The sequence below is a fragment of the Chelmon rostratus genome, chromosome 10 (assembly GCF_017976325.1).
Source record: "Chelmon rostratus isolate fCheRos1 chromosome 10, fCheRos1.pri, whole genome shotgun sequence".
NCBI lineage: Eukaryota > Metazoa > Chordata > Actinopteri > Chaetodontiformes > Chaetodontidae > Chelmon > Chelmon rostratus.
Window position 1 is genome coordinate 14,412,164 of NC_055667.1, and position 15,952 is coordinate 14,428,115.

General features: G+C 45.5%; 2 protein-coding genes across 2 annotated transcripts; one reads left to right on the forward strand and one right to left on the reverse strand.

Annotated features, from left to right (window-relative positions):
• Positions 1-3,712: 3,712 nt before the first annotated feature.
• wnt1 (wingless-type MMTV integration site family, member 1) lies at positions 3,713-7,277 on the reverse strand. Its single transcript, XM_041945318.1, has 4 exons — positions 7,177-7,277; positions 4,785-5,038; positions 4,330-4,595; positions 3,713-4,204 (listed from the first exon to the last, which is right to left on the reverse strand). Exons 1-4 carry the CDS (start codon positions 7,275-7,277, stop codon positions 3,713-3,715), a joined length of 1,113 nt encoding a protein of 370 aa, XP_041801252.1.
• A 3,259-nt stretch (positions 7,278-10,536) lies between these two features.
• On the forward strand, positions 10,537-12,965 carry wnt10b (wingless-type MMTV integration site family, member 10b). The gene is made up of 4 exons (XM_041945317.1): positions 10,537-10,701; positions 11,299-11,561; positions 11,774-12,225; positions 12,331-12,965. The coding sequence occupies exons 1-4, from the start codon at positions 10,628-10,630 to the stop codon at positions 12,829-12,831; spliced, it is 1,290 nt and encodes a 429-aa protein (XP_041801251.1). The 5' UTR covers positions 10,537-10,627; the 3' UTR covers positions 12,832-12,965.
• Positions 12,966-15,952: the final 2,987 nt, after the last annotated feature.

Genomic DNA, 15,952 nt, shown 5'->3' on the forward strand with positions numbered 1-15,952 from the left:
ATCCAAACCGACTGTACAATTTTGTGCACTGTCTTTTTTTTTTATCCTCCGTGTCAAACTTTCCTGCTCTCCTTCCTTTTTTCCCCTCCTCACCCCCTCACCTCCAGCCCGCGCCGTTTCTCCACCGGCCTTCCAGAGACAGTGACTTTTGTGTCGTGGAGCTGTTGTTTTTGTTTGTGCCCTTCTCACCATGGCTGCCTGCTCGCCGCCTGGCAGCCCCGTGTGTCAAAGGTGGCTGCAGCAGAACAGACTGTGGGAACAGCCGGTTAGCCTCCTCTGGTCCCCTGCTCCCCAACCAGAGGGGCAGCCATCAATCCAGCGCTCCCCCTGCCCCTGTGCACACAAATGCCCAACCAAACACACACTCACACAAAAAGCCTACAACGCTCACACCCTCTCCCAATAATCCTCGGAAGCAATTTCATCTCGACTCGGGTGGCGGCCCATTGTCGCCAGCCCCTTCAATCTTTCCTTATTAACTCTCGCTTTGTCCTGCATCCGAGCTTCTGGACTCATCTCTCCTACATTCCGATCGGTGCTGCTCCCAGCACTCCCAGGCAACCTCCATTCGCTAATCCCACTGCCTCCCCCACCAGCCGCCCCACCCCAAGGAACTCTTACTGCTTTTTTTTCTCCAACCTGCCGATCACCTACTTACAGAGTAAGGTAGGGGCATTAACTCCATGGGTTTTCTGAAGGCAGAGCGTGAAGGCGGGGTGGGTGAAGGAGGAGGCGGCCACAAAGTGACTCCAGCCCAGACAATTAGAACAATGAGCCGGGCCTGTAGGGGGCTAACTCGCTGCGTCACGCCTGGACGGTGGGGTATTTTGTCAGTTTAATGAATTGTCCGTCAGGCCAGGGCCACATCGCAGGCTGCGCAGGGAGAGGCCAGCAGGGACCCAGACACTAAGTCGGTATTTATTACACTGCCTTTGTCACTAATTGAGCTAATTATCACTGACTCCTCAGCACTCCCACAGGCAGCACCCCCTCCACTCACTCTCTCTACCAACTCTCTCACTCTCACGGCTGGGATTTGAACTCTGCCTTCCCTCTTCTTTTCTTCAATCTGGTCTGCCACTTTCTCTCTCTATTGTTTCTTTCTGTGTATCCAGGATTGCCTATCTGATCTCCCTCAAGCCAGGTTTGTATCATTTTCACATTTGTGAGCTTTCGTTTCCTCTCGACTCATTCACTATTTGTCACATACTTTAAGCCGAATCATACGTTCACCCCCGTTATCCAGTAACACGAGGAAATTAGTGTTTTGGAGCAATCAGATGTGTTACTCTGGGATCAATATAAGTTCTCATCTTTGTTTTTATAAGCCACTCAACCTCATGTGACCCCATAATTTGCAATGGTTCAATTCAGTTTGCTCTGATTTGTTCTTTGTATCCTCTTAACCCCCCAATAGGTCTACAGATTTAAACTTTTTACTTCCTTTGCAATGCTAACCAATTCTTGCTCTCCGTTCATGCCACAAGCAAGCAGCCCCTTGTTATCCCCACTCTTACTCTCTAACATCAAGACTGTAGTTGTGGAAAGTTCTCATCCCTGCCTCTGGTCCTATGTTGTCTGGCCTACAGTTACAGCTTTGTTGTTCTGTTGTTGGGACCTTTGGATGTTTGGGTGTATGTTGGTGGCCTTTCTTTGCCTCCACTGTAGTCTATGTGGATGACCCTGGCTGCTCCTGTGCTGTGGTGGGAGAAAGTGGAAAGCTTTCCAAACTCCCGTGGTTAGTCAGGTTGCCAGGGGTTGGGGGAGACTCTAGGTTTTCATTATTTTCATACTATTTCTTTATTTCTTTCCAACATTAAGCAAATGAAGCAAAACATTCAATGCAGCAGTAAAATCCTATACTGTATAAAATAAGGTATGTGGCTGGATAAGCAGGGGCCGTCTCTGTGGTTGGGAGCACAGATGCAGGGATGTTTTGTGAGCTGGAGAAAGAGGCTGCTTTGGTGGTAATAGGATTAAGCAGAGGACACCCAGGGACAGGCTTATATGTTCACTTGGTTGGTTGTCAAAACTATCCCAAACACAGAAAGTACAACAGGCATAATAGCATCTTTTGACACATTCAGGAGGGCAACTTAATTGAAAATATAGACTTTATTGTTCTATCATACAATACAAAACCAACTGGAGGCTAAACCTTTTGGATCAAAATCTAAAAAATGTCTCCTGTGACATCTCTCTAGAACAGTATAAAAATCCTCAGAAATAAATATTTTGTATTTACACTAATAAAAAAAGGTATATATTCAGTGCATGGACACAAGGAAACAAGCAAAGAAGTGGTAATGTTCTGTTTCTAGTAAGAGAGGGCTTTGTGTCAGCTACATTACATGAAAGTAGAGAAAGGCTTAAACCAAAACATCTCCTGACTCGACACTTATGATAGTATATTCTCCAGCCACTGACAGGTGCATAAATCATTCAGCAAACTTACAAACGACGTCATTATAAATATATTCATATATTTTAATATTTACAGCATTTTGGTTCTCTTAGCTGATATACAGTATGATTTCTTCAGCAGAGGCTGTATTCTTCTAAATGAAATGCTTATCTGAGAACTTTTCACAGCCGAGCCTGAAGTAGTACACCATTTGCCTACTTTAAACCTGCTACACTCATGTATTCACAGGAAATTTAGTGTATTTTTGTTACTTTAATGTACATCTCGGTATGGCATTGGTTTCATTTTGATAGCACGGTGAGGTTCTGCGGGTCACATTTTCTCTTATCATCATTTATTGTTTTTTATACTGACCCATCAGATTTGCCAAACTACATCTAGTCGTGCCATGATATTCAGTGTATTGATGATACATTCAAATTACATCGCCTCAGTAAGATTTGCTCAGTCAGTTTCTATTTTCCTTGGCGAGCACTGGTCCTAGTCATGTAACATCAGGACCATCCTGCGGTAAGTCAGAGTGGCAAATCAGGGTTGAGGTGTATTCAACTCCAGAGAAATCTAAATAAAGGGGCAAATGTGGTGAGGAAATTATAAGTGGTTGGGCTGCATCCAGGGTCTTAAGTACACAAGTTGGGAACAGACAGCCCATCCCGGAGATAAACTTCACACAGTTTCATGTGAGAGAAGCCAAACTTCAGCAAAGAAAACAAAACAGATTTTTTTTTAAATAACTTCCCTCTTGTTAGAGGTCTTCACCAGTTTATGAGAGCACGTTTGTGGCTCTCCGGCCACAGAAACATCTGTGAAGCATTGTGTCCAGTTTCTGCCCTCAGTGGGGGAGAAGAAGGCTCTGGTAGTACCTGGTTAGAGCAATCGATTCTCCACCACATCATTTTGTCCCTTTACTTCTAGTTCTACTTATCCACAGTGTAAACACTTGAGGGATGTGGATGAGTTCCATTCTACATGGATGGTTGTAGTGTTTTAAATACCCTCGTAATACTGTTAAGCATCAAAGGCAAGGAGCAAGCACTTATACTCCTTGTATACCCTGTTCATATATTTGTGCTTTTCTCCGTATCCCTCTTTCAAAAACACTGATTGGATTTTTGTGCCAGAGAGTTCCCTGTACCAGTTTACCCGCCTTGAAGCTTTTCTAGCTTCTACCTAACATCTCAAACCACCTGTGTGCTAGTGGCTTTCTCAGCCGACTACCTGTTTTGTTAAGAAGTTCTTCTTTGCCTTTCATAAATGCCTAAATATTCACTTGTTGTCCACCTGTGATCATAGACACTGGTGTAACGTTCGTGTACTGGTGCAGTTCAAGCAGCTGACATGACAGCACCAGTGGAAGGTGCAGTGGCAGCGTTCAGTCACACTCTCAGTCCGGGTCTTAAACCCACGTCCACAGCAGAGCAGCTCGCATCCGTCCAGGCCTGGAGAAGAGCTGTTGCATGTCCTCCCAGAAGTTCCCAAAGTGCCAGTTTTGCCATTGTATGAGCAGAAGTTTGGTGATTTCTCAAAATAGACCAGGTCCATGGCAGAGGGGGGTTTGTGAGTAGGGTTTTCAGGCTCCAGATGCCGGGGGTCGGCTCGGTGAGACGCACGGTTGCTTCCCTTGTTGGCATAAACAACTCTGGATGCACCATCGAAGCGGTCCTTAAGGAAGTCTCCCACAGTGCGGAAGCTGGGCAGGCGCATCCAACATGTACGCACGGTGCAGGAGCCTGACATGCCATGGCACTTACATTCCTGACGCATCTCTGATGACACAGTCTGCAGAGAGGAAGACCAAAGGCTACTGATTACATTACAAAGTGGAGATCACAAATGCAGTTGAAGCGTGTGGGAAATCTGACAAAAGCAGAGAATTATTGCATGTTTAAGCATCAAATCCTTACCATTCTGCCAGCCTCGTTGTTGTGTAGGTTGGTGAGGTAGCGCAGATCTCTGCCCCTCTCGCTGGAGTCCACAAACTCACGGCTGAACATCCGGCCAAAGTCCACATTGTCACTGCAGCCCCCCCAGTGCCAGTCTGGCCCTCCAGGACCTCTGCGGCGGTAATCGCATGTGCACGACTCAATGGCCCCTTCTGAGCAGGAGCGAGCCACAGCATGGGTCACCCCTGCGCTGGTAATGGCAAATACAAATGCCGTCTCTCGGCAACCTGAAGAAGCAACATCAAAATTTCCCATCAGAACCTGATCCAGCCTTTTAGACTTAGCTTTGCCAATTATTTGCCCTAAATTGAAAAATATTTGCAGACAAAGCCTTTTAAATGTGTACAAGAGATTCCATTGCATCCTGCCCCAAAATGTCCAAATATTGCCTGGTTAGAAAGACAAGAGAGGCTCACCACGATTGACAATTTTGCCAAAAATTGCTGGACTGTGGGTGGTCGGGCAGTTCCAGCGGCGGTTGCGGAACTGCCACTTGCACTCTTTTATGGCAGTGTGCAGCCCAGCGGCGATGGCATGCAAGATGCCAGGATTCTGCCGAATCAGCCGGCGCTGGCGACGACTCAGTAGGGCCAGGCTTGGATCCAGGACCAACTGCACGTTCTTGGAATTGGTGAGGAGGTTGGACGAGGAGGCCACATTGACAATACCCCTGGCACAACACAAGGACAAGGGAAATCAGAGTCAAGGAGCTGGCAGTTTGTGCATGTTCCTCCTTCTATGACCCTCTAAACTCTCAAACTGATGTGTCCTGGCATCTCATGGGTGTTTGTGCTTTCAAAATTACAGTTTTCATGATGTAGAACAGTGACACATGTTGTTCCAAGACCATGAGCAGACAGCAAGTCTCTGAGTTAAAATGCAGGTTTCTGGCTTGGCAAATAACATGAAACTATATCTGTACCTCTTTATTATTATTATTTTAAAGGCCCTTCCAGGGATGGGCATTGGCTATAAATGATGTGATTGGATAATTGTAAAGCAATTATCTGTGTACTGTATCTTTATCAAAAATTTAATGAAATTATTAGTTGGATCAGAACCAGATACAATAACATGTTATTATTATATATGATATCATACTCTACTGCTGAATATTCGGCATCTGTCATACTCTCATCAGGATAAAGACAGTATCTCACCCAATGAGATGCAAAACCCTAGCAGACTTGCACGCTCACAGGTTTGCATCTGTGTGTCCTTTATATTCTCCATCCCATGTGATAAACCAAAAGCTTGGACAAAAGAGGGACCAAATATGTCTGTTCTGTCAGTATGTCCCAAGTCACCAAACAGTAAACCTTTGTACATTAGTTTTGTGTGCTGTAAATGTCAAATGCTGTCTGTCGCACATTTTAAGAACTCATATTCTATAGGCCATACTTTACATCATGAGTAGCATGTTAAAAAAAAAAGCTAATAACCCTGCTTGTTAAGTCTCATAATATTAATACCTCAGTTTATGTTGTCCTGTGCCACATGATAGCAGGAAATGTTCTGTCATTAGGGTTTGTAACCTGTCCATATTCGTGTCCAAACATGGCACCTGTGCTTCAGCTTTCTACCGCTCTTGGATCAGTGAGCGGACGTTTTTGGCGGTCAGCTTTCAGAGCAGTTCTAGTTCGAGTGTTTTCGGGCTGTATAATTTTCCACTTCATATTCTGGCAATTTCTGTCCGATTTCTGTGTCAACATTTTATTCTCTCGCTCTCTCTTTTTTTTTTTGCACTCACGTGCAGCGTAATGGCTGTGTCTCCTGTTAAGCATTATCATCCGGAAAAGCGGGCGAGTCTTGGCCTGTTAAAGGGCTGACCCAGACGCTTGTGCGGTGAGGCCTGGGAACATTAATAATAATCTCGTCTTTTGGATGTTTTCTTCATTCCAAAGCTCCGCGGTGTCTTTTCTTTTTTTTTTCTCCCCCACCCCTCGCTAGATGTTTTCTTGGATTTCAGCTGACATTTTAAATATTTGAAAATCGCCTGACTTTGTAAGCAAATACTGTCCATCTAATGACACCGCAGAAACGTCTTTCGTTAAATCATTACCTCAACAAACACAGCCCACAGTTTATAGATTTTTAAACAAGTGAGACAATATACCCGCTGACGCACAACCATACAGATTTCATTTTTTTTTTTTTTTTTTTTTTTTGTTTTCTGTTGTGAAATTGTCAGTTTCGGTTTTAGGTGGCTGTATAGGCAGGAATGTACAGTACTGGATCAACACCGCCCTGGATGAGGGCTCGTATGGGATTCCTTTCAGCTATGAAATAAATCCATATTTAATTTATCCCACATTGGACTGAAAAATGTTGTCTCGCGTTCAAACCACACTGTCCAAATGACAGGGAAGCAGGGGCAGCGAGTAAATTAAATCTACCGCAAATAAAAGGTAATGCTGCAATGATTACTAATGCAATTCGTTTATTGTTAAATAGATAGTCTGCTGATTCCACTGAAAGTACAATAAACGAAATTAAAAAAAAAAAGTTTATAGTTGAGCTCACGTGGAGCGATTTGGAAACGACAGCTAAAAATCCCACAAGCTTTAATGTCGTCATGCGGTCGCTGTTTTTATTTCAAAGGCTGAACAGAAGTTGCGAGCGGTGCCAAAACTAACACATTATTCCGAGCATGCAGCGTGGAATGCAGCGGCCCAATAAAACGCTGCTCGTGCGGCGGCGGCGCGGTCTTCCCAGCTCGAATCAGCTCGAGCGCAGGTTTTCACTGCCTGGATGCTGATGGGTGAACGGATGCGCAAAGGCCCGCGGTGTCCCGTGTGGCGAACTCACCACCACCGGCCGCTGTTGTTGACGGCTCCTGTGCCCGAGAGCGACGACACCAGCAGGATGCAAGCGGCTTTCACCCCCAGCAGCAGCGCCAGACTCCTCATCGTGTCTTCGGGTCAAACGGGAGGAAGAAAATGTCAGTTTTCAACATTGCTTATCTCTCATGGATTTAGCTCGGGCAAAGTTGCACAAATGTTTCGAACTGTTACTCATCTGGACACTCCAGCACAAATACGTTAGAACGTATTAAGAGAATAACCTTAGAATAAACAATCAGCCCAAAAACAAGAAAGATGTAGGTTAAGGTATGGCATTGTGTGTTTTACTTCATCGCGCTGGCTTGCAGGAGATTGCACGTGATCATAAATGTAATCACTCAGATCTACTAAATAGTGATGAAAATGAGCATGCTGCAAGGTGTTTCTACTCACCACGCCGCAGTCCGGTGAGAGGGCTCAGAAGGTGAGAGGATCAGGGCGCCCTAATTGACTTCAGTGGCTCTTGAGTGGAGACAGGTTGCTAAATGATGTGAAGTGTCCAGGCAGGATGCTACTGCTGCTGCAGTCCTCTTCACTCTGTCTCTCTCAGTGATGCTCTGCACGGCGCATTGAACGCGTGGGACAGTCCCGAAGACTTGATCCCCTCGGTGACTGATAGGCAACACATTCTTCTCTTATTGAGCGCTACGAGGGGAATAAAAAAGGGATTTGCTGCTCTCATCTCCCTCTGTTTTTTTCGGAGCCCTTTCAATGGGATTGGAGGGAGGGATAGTTAATGCTCTTCATAGGGCGCACAATGAATAAGGAAACACAACTGGGCAGAAAGGAGAAAGGAAGAGAAAGAAAAATAGGGCAATCCACAGAGTCGCGCATATTACTTGCGGAATCTCACGGTCATCAGAGAATCGATTCCCTGGAAGTGCGTGCGGCTGAGAGCCTTTTCCCACTGGCCGCGCGCTCGCCTCCACATCCAGTCTTGCAGAAAAGGAGAAGTGCCCCGTGAAGCAGTGATGTGTTGGTACAGATGCTGTGGGTGCGCCCGGTTTGGTGCTCCGCCGCTGCTCAGAGCTGGTGTCACGGTGCAATACAGGGGAATATGAGCCATCTAAAACTGCCCTTTTTACCCGGTGCTTGGATTAGCCTACTCCCTAACCGCATCTCCTCCTCCTTTCTCCAAATGCGCTCTCAAAATGTGCTGTGACTAAGGACATTTCTGTGCGTTTCGTTTCCTTTTTGCACTAATCCCTTTACAAGCGCACCCTTATTTTTGAATTATCACACCTATTTTAACAACTAATAACGCGCGAAAACGCCACTTTTATGAGGGTCTCCTAGTATATTTAGGTACTAATTTGGATTTGGCCCATTATGCGGAACTATTATCACCAGTCTTTATAGCCGAAGACGCGCGCGCACACGCACAGCGAGACTTGAATGTGGTAACAAGCAATAATAAGGACTCAGTTGTCATATAACTCACACTGCCTGCTGGGCTACTTAAATATTTTTTCGAACTCTGAAGAGATGAAATACGGTCTCCAATCGGGAGTTTGACGTGTGATGAACCAGGAAAACGGAGACGAGTCAGAGTAAGAACAAGAACCGTTCCAAACATCTGGCCTGCAGACCTCCCTCGACGCACATGTAGCCCAGTGTAATCACAGCTTGAGCCACTTTGCGGCATCTCCATCTAACCCCAGACTAGGAGCAGGCTTCAGTGTCCCCAAACTTCTCCATGTTGGTTCATGGCTGAATGTTTCATTATGTGACATTTATCTGCTAATTTGCATGTTCCACATTAGTCACTGTAGCGGTTGTAGCCTGAATAATCTCTCTCCCTTCCTCTCCTGCTCTCTCTCTCTTTCCCTCAGATGACAGTAAAAGGAAGTGGGCTTTTGTAAAACGGCTTTGATGACAGCCATCCTACGTTTATACACCAGCCTTATATGAAGGTGCTCAAACGGGTTTCCTGGAGCAGTCATGCGACACCGAGCAGATTAGAGCTTCAATCCGGATAAAGGGGGCCTTTTATATACAAATCAACTTCAAATCACTTTTTAAGCCACTTAGATATACACGCCAAGGCAGAATGCTAATGCACTTTTCATTGCTGCAGCTTAGGGAATGGAAGGAGATTAGATGAATTGGTGTCACTATGCGAACCGTGTTCGAGGGGGGTTTTAACTTAATTTTATAAAAGTAGCCCACATTCACCTTCTCGGTTCCAGCAGCACTGTCTGTTATTGTCTTACAGTGTGGTGGAGAAAACTTTCTGAATTCGTGGGCTAATTAACAGTTTCAGTATATGATATAGGACAGTGACCTGTTGATTCAGTAGCAGCAGCGTCTGTTGTGCTTAATTTGGATCAATTTGGTGATTGATTCGATGCCGAGCTGCCACATCACCCAAACCAAGTCCTAACAGAAGGCCTGGGCATCTGGTTTCATAGGCCCAGTCATTACTGAGCATGGGAAGCTAATTTGAATGGATAATTGAGATGCTGTTTTGTAGTCTTCAGTGTGTTAAAACGCCATTAAAGCCCTACTTCCTATAACGCATCACATACTAATTTTTATAAATCCCTAAGTGTTATTTGCCCTTTGATTTTGCCACGATGTGATAAATAATCACAAAAATCAAACCTGTTACGCATATTTTACGCATAGAGGTTCATACACTAAAATGAAGACTTTGGAGTGACAAAGTGAAGTTGTTTCGAAGACAACAATGGAGAACAGCCGCTCGGATGAAGGTGGGAGGAAGGGGGGCCCACATGACTAAAAACAGTATTGTTGGAGGGTCTGGTAGCTGAGCCGCCTGCCTGCTGCTGCCTCCCTGTCGTACAGTGGAACCAGCAGCTCTCCCCTCCCCCCATCCATCATTTAACTCTCCCCTTTATGAACAAAATCGTCTTTGACTTTCCATATTTCATTTTACTGAGCGTTTCTTTTGTTCCCTCTCTCAAAAAAAGTCTGTGCTGAACAATCTACCGACCCACCAATAAAAAGCAAGACTAACTACATTCATATTTCTATATCCTATTAAATGTGTTCATAGGATCCAGTATTTTAGATGAGTTACCAAAAGTTGAGACCGTTTTGCGCACGGCTTGGGAAGCGGTGCTTGTGCGTAAAAGTTTGGAGACGTAATTTTACGCTTTGATGAATGATTACATTCTCAACTAATAAAATGATCAACTGGTGACCCAACTTTCATATTGGCCAATATTTTGCAAACAGTCGCCTGTAGAGGCATCTCCTCCCCTCCCCTCTTTCACTCCCCCCCTCCCTCCCGTTTACTCTCGCCCCCGAGCTCCTCTGTTCTCCGTCTTCACTCTTCGGTCGTTTGGCGGTGCATCGATAATACTCCACTCTTCTTCTTTTTGATATTCTTGTTCAACACAGGACGTTATCACCAGTGTTTTAATGTCACGTCGCGACAGCCGCTTAACAAAATGGAGCTATCAAACAAACTCCGTTGGGACCAATTCCTGATTTTGGCAGCAGCACTTCTGTCACCTGCATTAACGTGAGTGCACTTGAGAGCGCCAGGAGAGTTTATGTTGCATGCGGGTTCTGGCTACATGGAATTCGGCAAGAGTTGAGGGAAGTTCCTGTGCATGGGTGTATGATTAAAACGAATATTTAACTTATGTAGATAGAAAGTGAAACATCTGTCTCTGATTTAGTGTGATATTGAAACAATAGATTATGTGTTTGCTAATTTTGTAACCTTTGACAAGTCTTAACAATGCCATAAAGAATTCAATTTAAATCCCATGGCAGTTATTTTCCCATAAGATGTATTTGATAATTTATTCTCTGCTTTGGTGACTTCTCAGCTGGATGATCTGTTTAAAATTCTATTTATGCTGCTTTAAGCAACATCAGTGGAAACACTGTAGTAAATACTTGCGCAATCGATTAACACATTTTATTGATAAGTGCATTCAGCAAATCTCTTAGAGATTAGATACATTTTGTCTTAAATCTTTCCTGGTCATGTATTTTTCTGATTTTCTTAACTATCCATTGTTACATACTTCTCTGGATTTGACTAATGAACTCCTGACCAGCTCTGATGACCCCCACAACTAACTCTTTCTCTCTCTCACCCTCTCTCCAGGGTGCTGTGTAATGATATCCTCAGCCTGAAGGTGGCAGGAGATCCAGTGCTAACCCCTAACTCAGTGTGCCTGAGGCTGGCAGGCCTCAGCAAACGTCAGATGCGGATGTGTGTGCGGAGCCCTGATGTGACAGCGTCCGCTCTGCAGGGCATCCAGGTGGCCATCCACGAATGCCAGCACCAGCTCCGGGATCAGCGCTGGAACTGCTCCTCACTGGAGGGCCTTGGCAAGCTTCCCCATCACAACACTGTCCTCAACAGGGGTAAGAGCCTGAGGCAAGCTAATGATGGTCAAAATGTGACCTGGCTTTATGGCGGAGTGGGGGTGGAGGTATGAGACTAGAGACTGTTCTGCACACAGATGCAGGACTGTTTTTGAGCTTCTCCTGTTAATCATTTTCAATGTGTGTATATGTGTGTGTGTGTGTGTGTGTGTGTGTGTGTGTGTGTGTGTGTGTGTATCTCCTGCTCCCAGGTTTTCGCGAGAGTGCCTTCTCCCTGGCCTTGTTGGCAGCGGGTGTGGCTCACTCTGTGGCCTCAGCCTGCAGCATGGGCAAGCTGCGGGGGTGTGGCTGTGAGGCCAAGCGTCGCCAGGACGATGACAAGATCCGGCTGAAACTCACACAGCTGCAGCTGCAGACCCTGCAGAAGGGTGGGGTAGGCCTCGGCATGCCACGCTCATTACCCTCAGAGCTAAACGGTCACCATGGCGACCTGCCCGCTAACCTGCGCTCCACCCACCCCTCCGCCCTGCTCAAGCCATTACCAGATGAGCTAAGCTCCATGCAGGAGACCTGGGAGTGGGGGGGCTGCAGTCATGACGTCCGTTTTGGGGACCGTTTTTCCAGGGACTGGCTCGACTCCCGCGGGTCTCCAAGAGACATCCACGCTCGCATGAGGATTCATAACAACCGGGTGGGACGACAGGTGAGTAATGTGCTTATCCACTGTGTTTTTAATGTTCTTCAGAGAGAAGTCTGGCTCCTCACTGCCAAATATCGTCATTCGCTTACATCATTTTCCTGTCTACAGATAGTGACTGACAACATGAAGAGGAAGTGCAAATGTCATGGCACATCAGGGAGCTGTCAGTTTAAGACCTGCTGGCATGTGTCTCCAGAGTTCCGGGTTGTGGGTTCTTTACTCAAGGAAAAGTTCCTGTCAGCCATCTTTGTCAACTCCCAGAACAAGAACAATGGGGTTTTCAATCCTCGAATGGGAAACGGCGCCAGCGGGAGCACGGGAGGGCTCAACGGAGGTCGCCGTCGAAGCATGTCCAGAGAGCTGGTGTACTTTGAGAAGTCTCCTGATTTCTGTGAGCGCGATGCATCCGTAGACTCTCCAGGTACACAAGGACGCATCTGCAACAAAACCAGCTACAGCACAGACAGCTGCAGCTCGCTGTGCTGCGGCCGGGGACACAACATTTTGAAACAGACACGCAGCGAGCGCTGCAATTGTAGGTTCCACTGGTGTTGCTACGTGCTGTGTGAGGAGTGTCGTCTCACAGAGTGGGTCAACGTGTGCAAGTAGATCGCAGTTCTCCCACTCCCAGCTGCCTTTACCCATCCAGGACTCAAGATGGCGAGCCTGTCCCTTCGCCCACTCCTGTTGTTCGAGCGTTTGTTTTGCTCCTTGTGTAACTCTCCCAGAGAATCTGTTTATTCCCCCTTTTCCTTTTTTTTTTTGGTCCATCATCTGGGATCTATTTTCTCTTTGTAGCCGCTGTTATTCTCAAAATGCCAAGTCAGAGATTGAAGAGGTGACTCACGTCGTTTGTCTTGCCGTGGTCTGTTTAGACACTGCCCTCTCAGCCATGAAAACGGCCTATACCCCATCTTTTCTATCCCACAGAACAAGGACGAGCAACAGCACAGAAGCATTTCTATTTCAATATGTACATACTGAATCATCTCATATCTACATGCTGACTCATCTTAATGTACAGTAGATGTGTATTTTAATGTGTACATATATATTTGTAAATGTATTATTATTAATATTATTATTGCAGTGAAGCCTGTCTTTTTGGTTTGAGTTAATGAGAGACTTGTGCTGGCCGAGCGAACCACTGCTGTTTGACAACAGAGTCTCATCACAATTTAGCTTTCATTTCACTCTTCTAAAGATCTCCAAGATATTTACTGCATTTGTATATTTTGCACCTGTGCGTCAGACAGAGCAGCAATGCTTATTCAGTCTCAAAATGTTCCTAGACAGGGGTTTTACTAATAGAAGACAACAAGAAAAAGGACAGTGTTATTTGAAGGACTGCTTTCTCATAGCAGCAACAGGACAGGAAGCACAAAAGCATATCAAAGCTTGTATACTTGTAAAACTCAAGATTGGAAAGTTAATACAGCATCAGTTTTGGAGACAAATCCTTATGTTGATCAACTAATCAGTTTAATTTATTTACACCATTGTAACAATAGTAATTATGTCATGAGAGTGGTCACTAGTAGTGATGTTTTTCATGAATTCATCCAGTATTATGACAGAAATATGCTTCCTCTTGATATAACTGTGATGTGATGTGTGTCACTTTCCTATGAAATCATGACTGAGCTCATGTTATTCTGTGCTTGCTTTTGTCCATTTCATCAATCTGAGCACTCCTTAGATTCTTCCCACATGTAGTACATGTCAAAGTGAGAGATGGTCCCGCTTTAGAACTGATGCTGAAGGGTGTGTGTATGTTCAAGTGTGTGTGCGCGTCTGTTGCTGTGTAAATGGGGGGCAAGTTCTACGCACTACAGATTTGGGAGGTGAGAGCCTTTTTTATGGCCACTTCATGCTGAGAGAAGGACTTTTTATGGCTGCAGGATATTGTTTCCTTCAAGTATGAGTTTTATTACTGGAAAGAAGCATCAAGAGAGCAGAGAGTGGGGGTGATTATACCAGTCTTTGCTGTGCGAGCATCTGAGGGGATCATCTGTCCAGAGTTCATAGCCAAAGGAGGGACTTGCTGAACCACGTGGAACGCAGTGTCCCTGTTACCTGGGAGACAGACTACACAAACATAAACACAGGCACATAAACACAAGCATGCGTTTATGTACAAAGACACATGTAGAAATCCTGGCACTGATGCACAATCAAAAACATGCATGCTGGTGCGCACATACAAACTGTCAGACAGCCCGCCTGGTGACCCGAGTGATTTGCATTCTCATTTTGGTTACACTGCAGATTTAGCGAGACGCAAACGCCAACACCTGATTTAATTTACGACAGCAGCATTCCTTGATATCTCAGATGATCCAAAGTGTCTCCATGCTGGGAAAACCTCCTCTGCCATATAGGATTTAATGCCAATTAAGTCTTGTTTGTATGGACTTTGGTAAATGACTCCTTGACTCCTGAGGAATGGCAGTGCCAGTGGCTGAATCAACTGTTCTGTCTATTTGGTATTTAGTGAGGGAGGCAGCGACTGGTGAGGAATGATAAGGGAATGGATTTCTGGTTTGCATTTCTTCATTCCTTTATCATTTCACCCTGGAGCTGCTGCAAAAGGGAATTTCCTGTCACTGTTTCTCCCATGTGTGAGACAGAGGTTGGTGGACAGCCTGGGATTGCTCTCTCTCCCTCTGCGCTCTTTTTCCCTCTCTTTCCCACTCTCCCCCTCATTGCTGCAGACATAGACACATGCATAGCAACACATTGACTGCCCCCCGAGTAATGACAACCAGACTGGGCTGAAATTAAAGAGAGGGAGGCAGAGAGAGGAAGTTAGGAGAGATAAAAGTTACCCTCTTTGATTGACAGGATGATTATATGTATAAAGTAAGGCGATTTAGTGTGTTTAGTTGGATATAAAGATAGAGAGATATATCCTTGCTGTACGTACAGCAGAGATAAAGAAGCAAAGGACAAATGGGGTATGGAAAAGGGGGTGAATAAAGTGTACTCTGTATAAATACATGCCTGAAAACATCTGCTTCTCAACTCCCCTTTCATTTCTGATGTGGGACAGGCAGAGAAGGAGAGCGGGAGAGAAAACACAAGGAGCCAGCTACCCAGAACATCAAAGCCCCTGCCCTCAACGCACAGGCCCTCATTAGTTCAGCTAGCAGAACCAACGAGACTTGTGATTGTGTTTGCTGGGGTGCACGCTGGCAGACACTTCAGAGGAAAGGCTCCTTTAAGTCATAACTCCCCACCCCAGCTCTCCTGCCACCACCCGAGCCCGCTGTAACCCCCCTTTAACCCTCTCGAAAACTCCCCGCGCACACAAACTCAGCAGGCTCCCCCACCATCCGCTCCACCCCATAATCTGGTCTGCAGCTGCAAACATCTGCTCCCCTCTTTATTCCTCTGCCTTCACCACCAAATTGATAAACACATCTATCACCGGACCACTGACTGACACACAACAGAGAGGAAGAGGGAGGCAAATGTTGGATTCACCTGTGCCTGTGGGGTTGGTTTTGGGCTTGTCATGTAATCACTCTGAGGGCTGTTTTCTTTCATGGTTAATGGGTTAAACCCACACATAGGAGTTCCTTCCTAATTCCTACATGTATTGTCACCTGGAAAACAATGGAAGTATATAGTATCACCTTTTAAAATACACAATAACAAAATCAGTGCTCAGAGCTGCTATAATATTGATTCAGTCTTTTGCCTCCTGTCACCTCATTACTTGTGACAC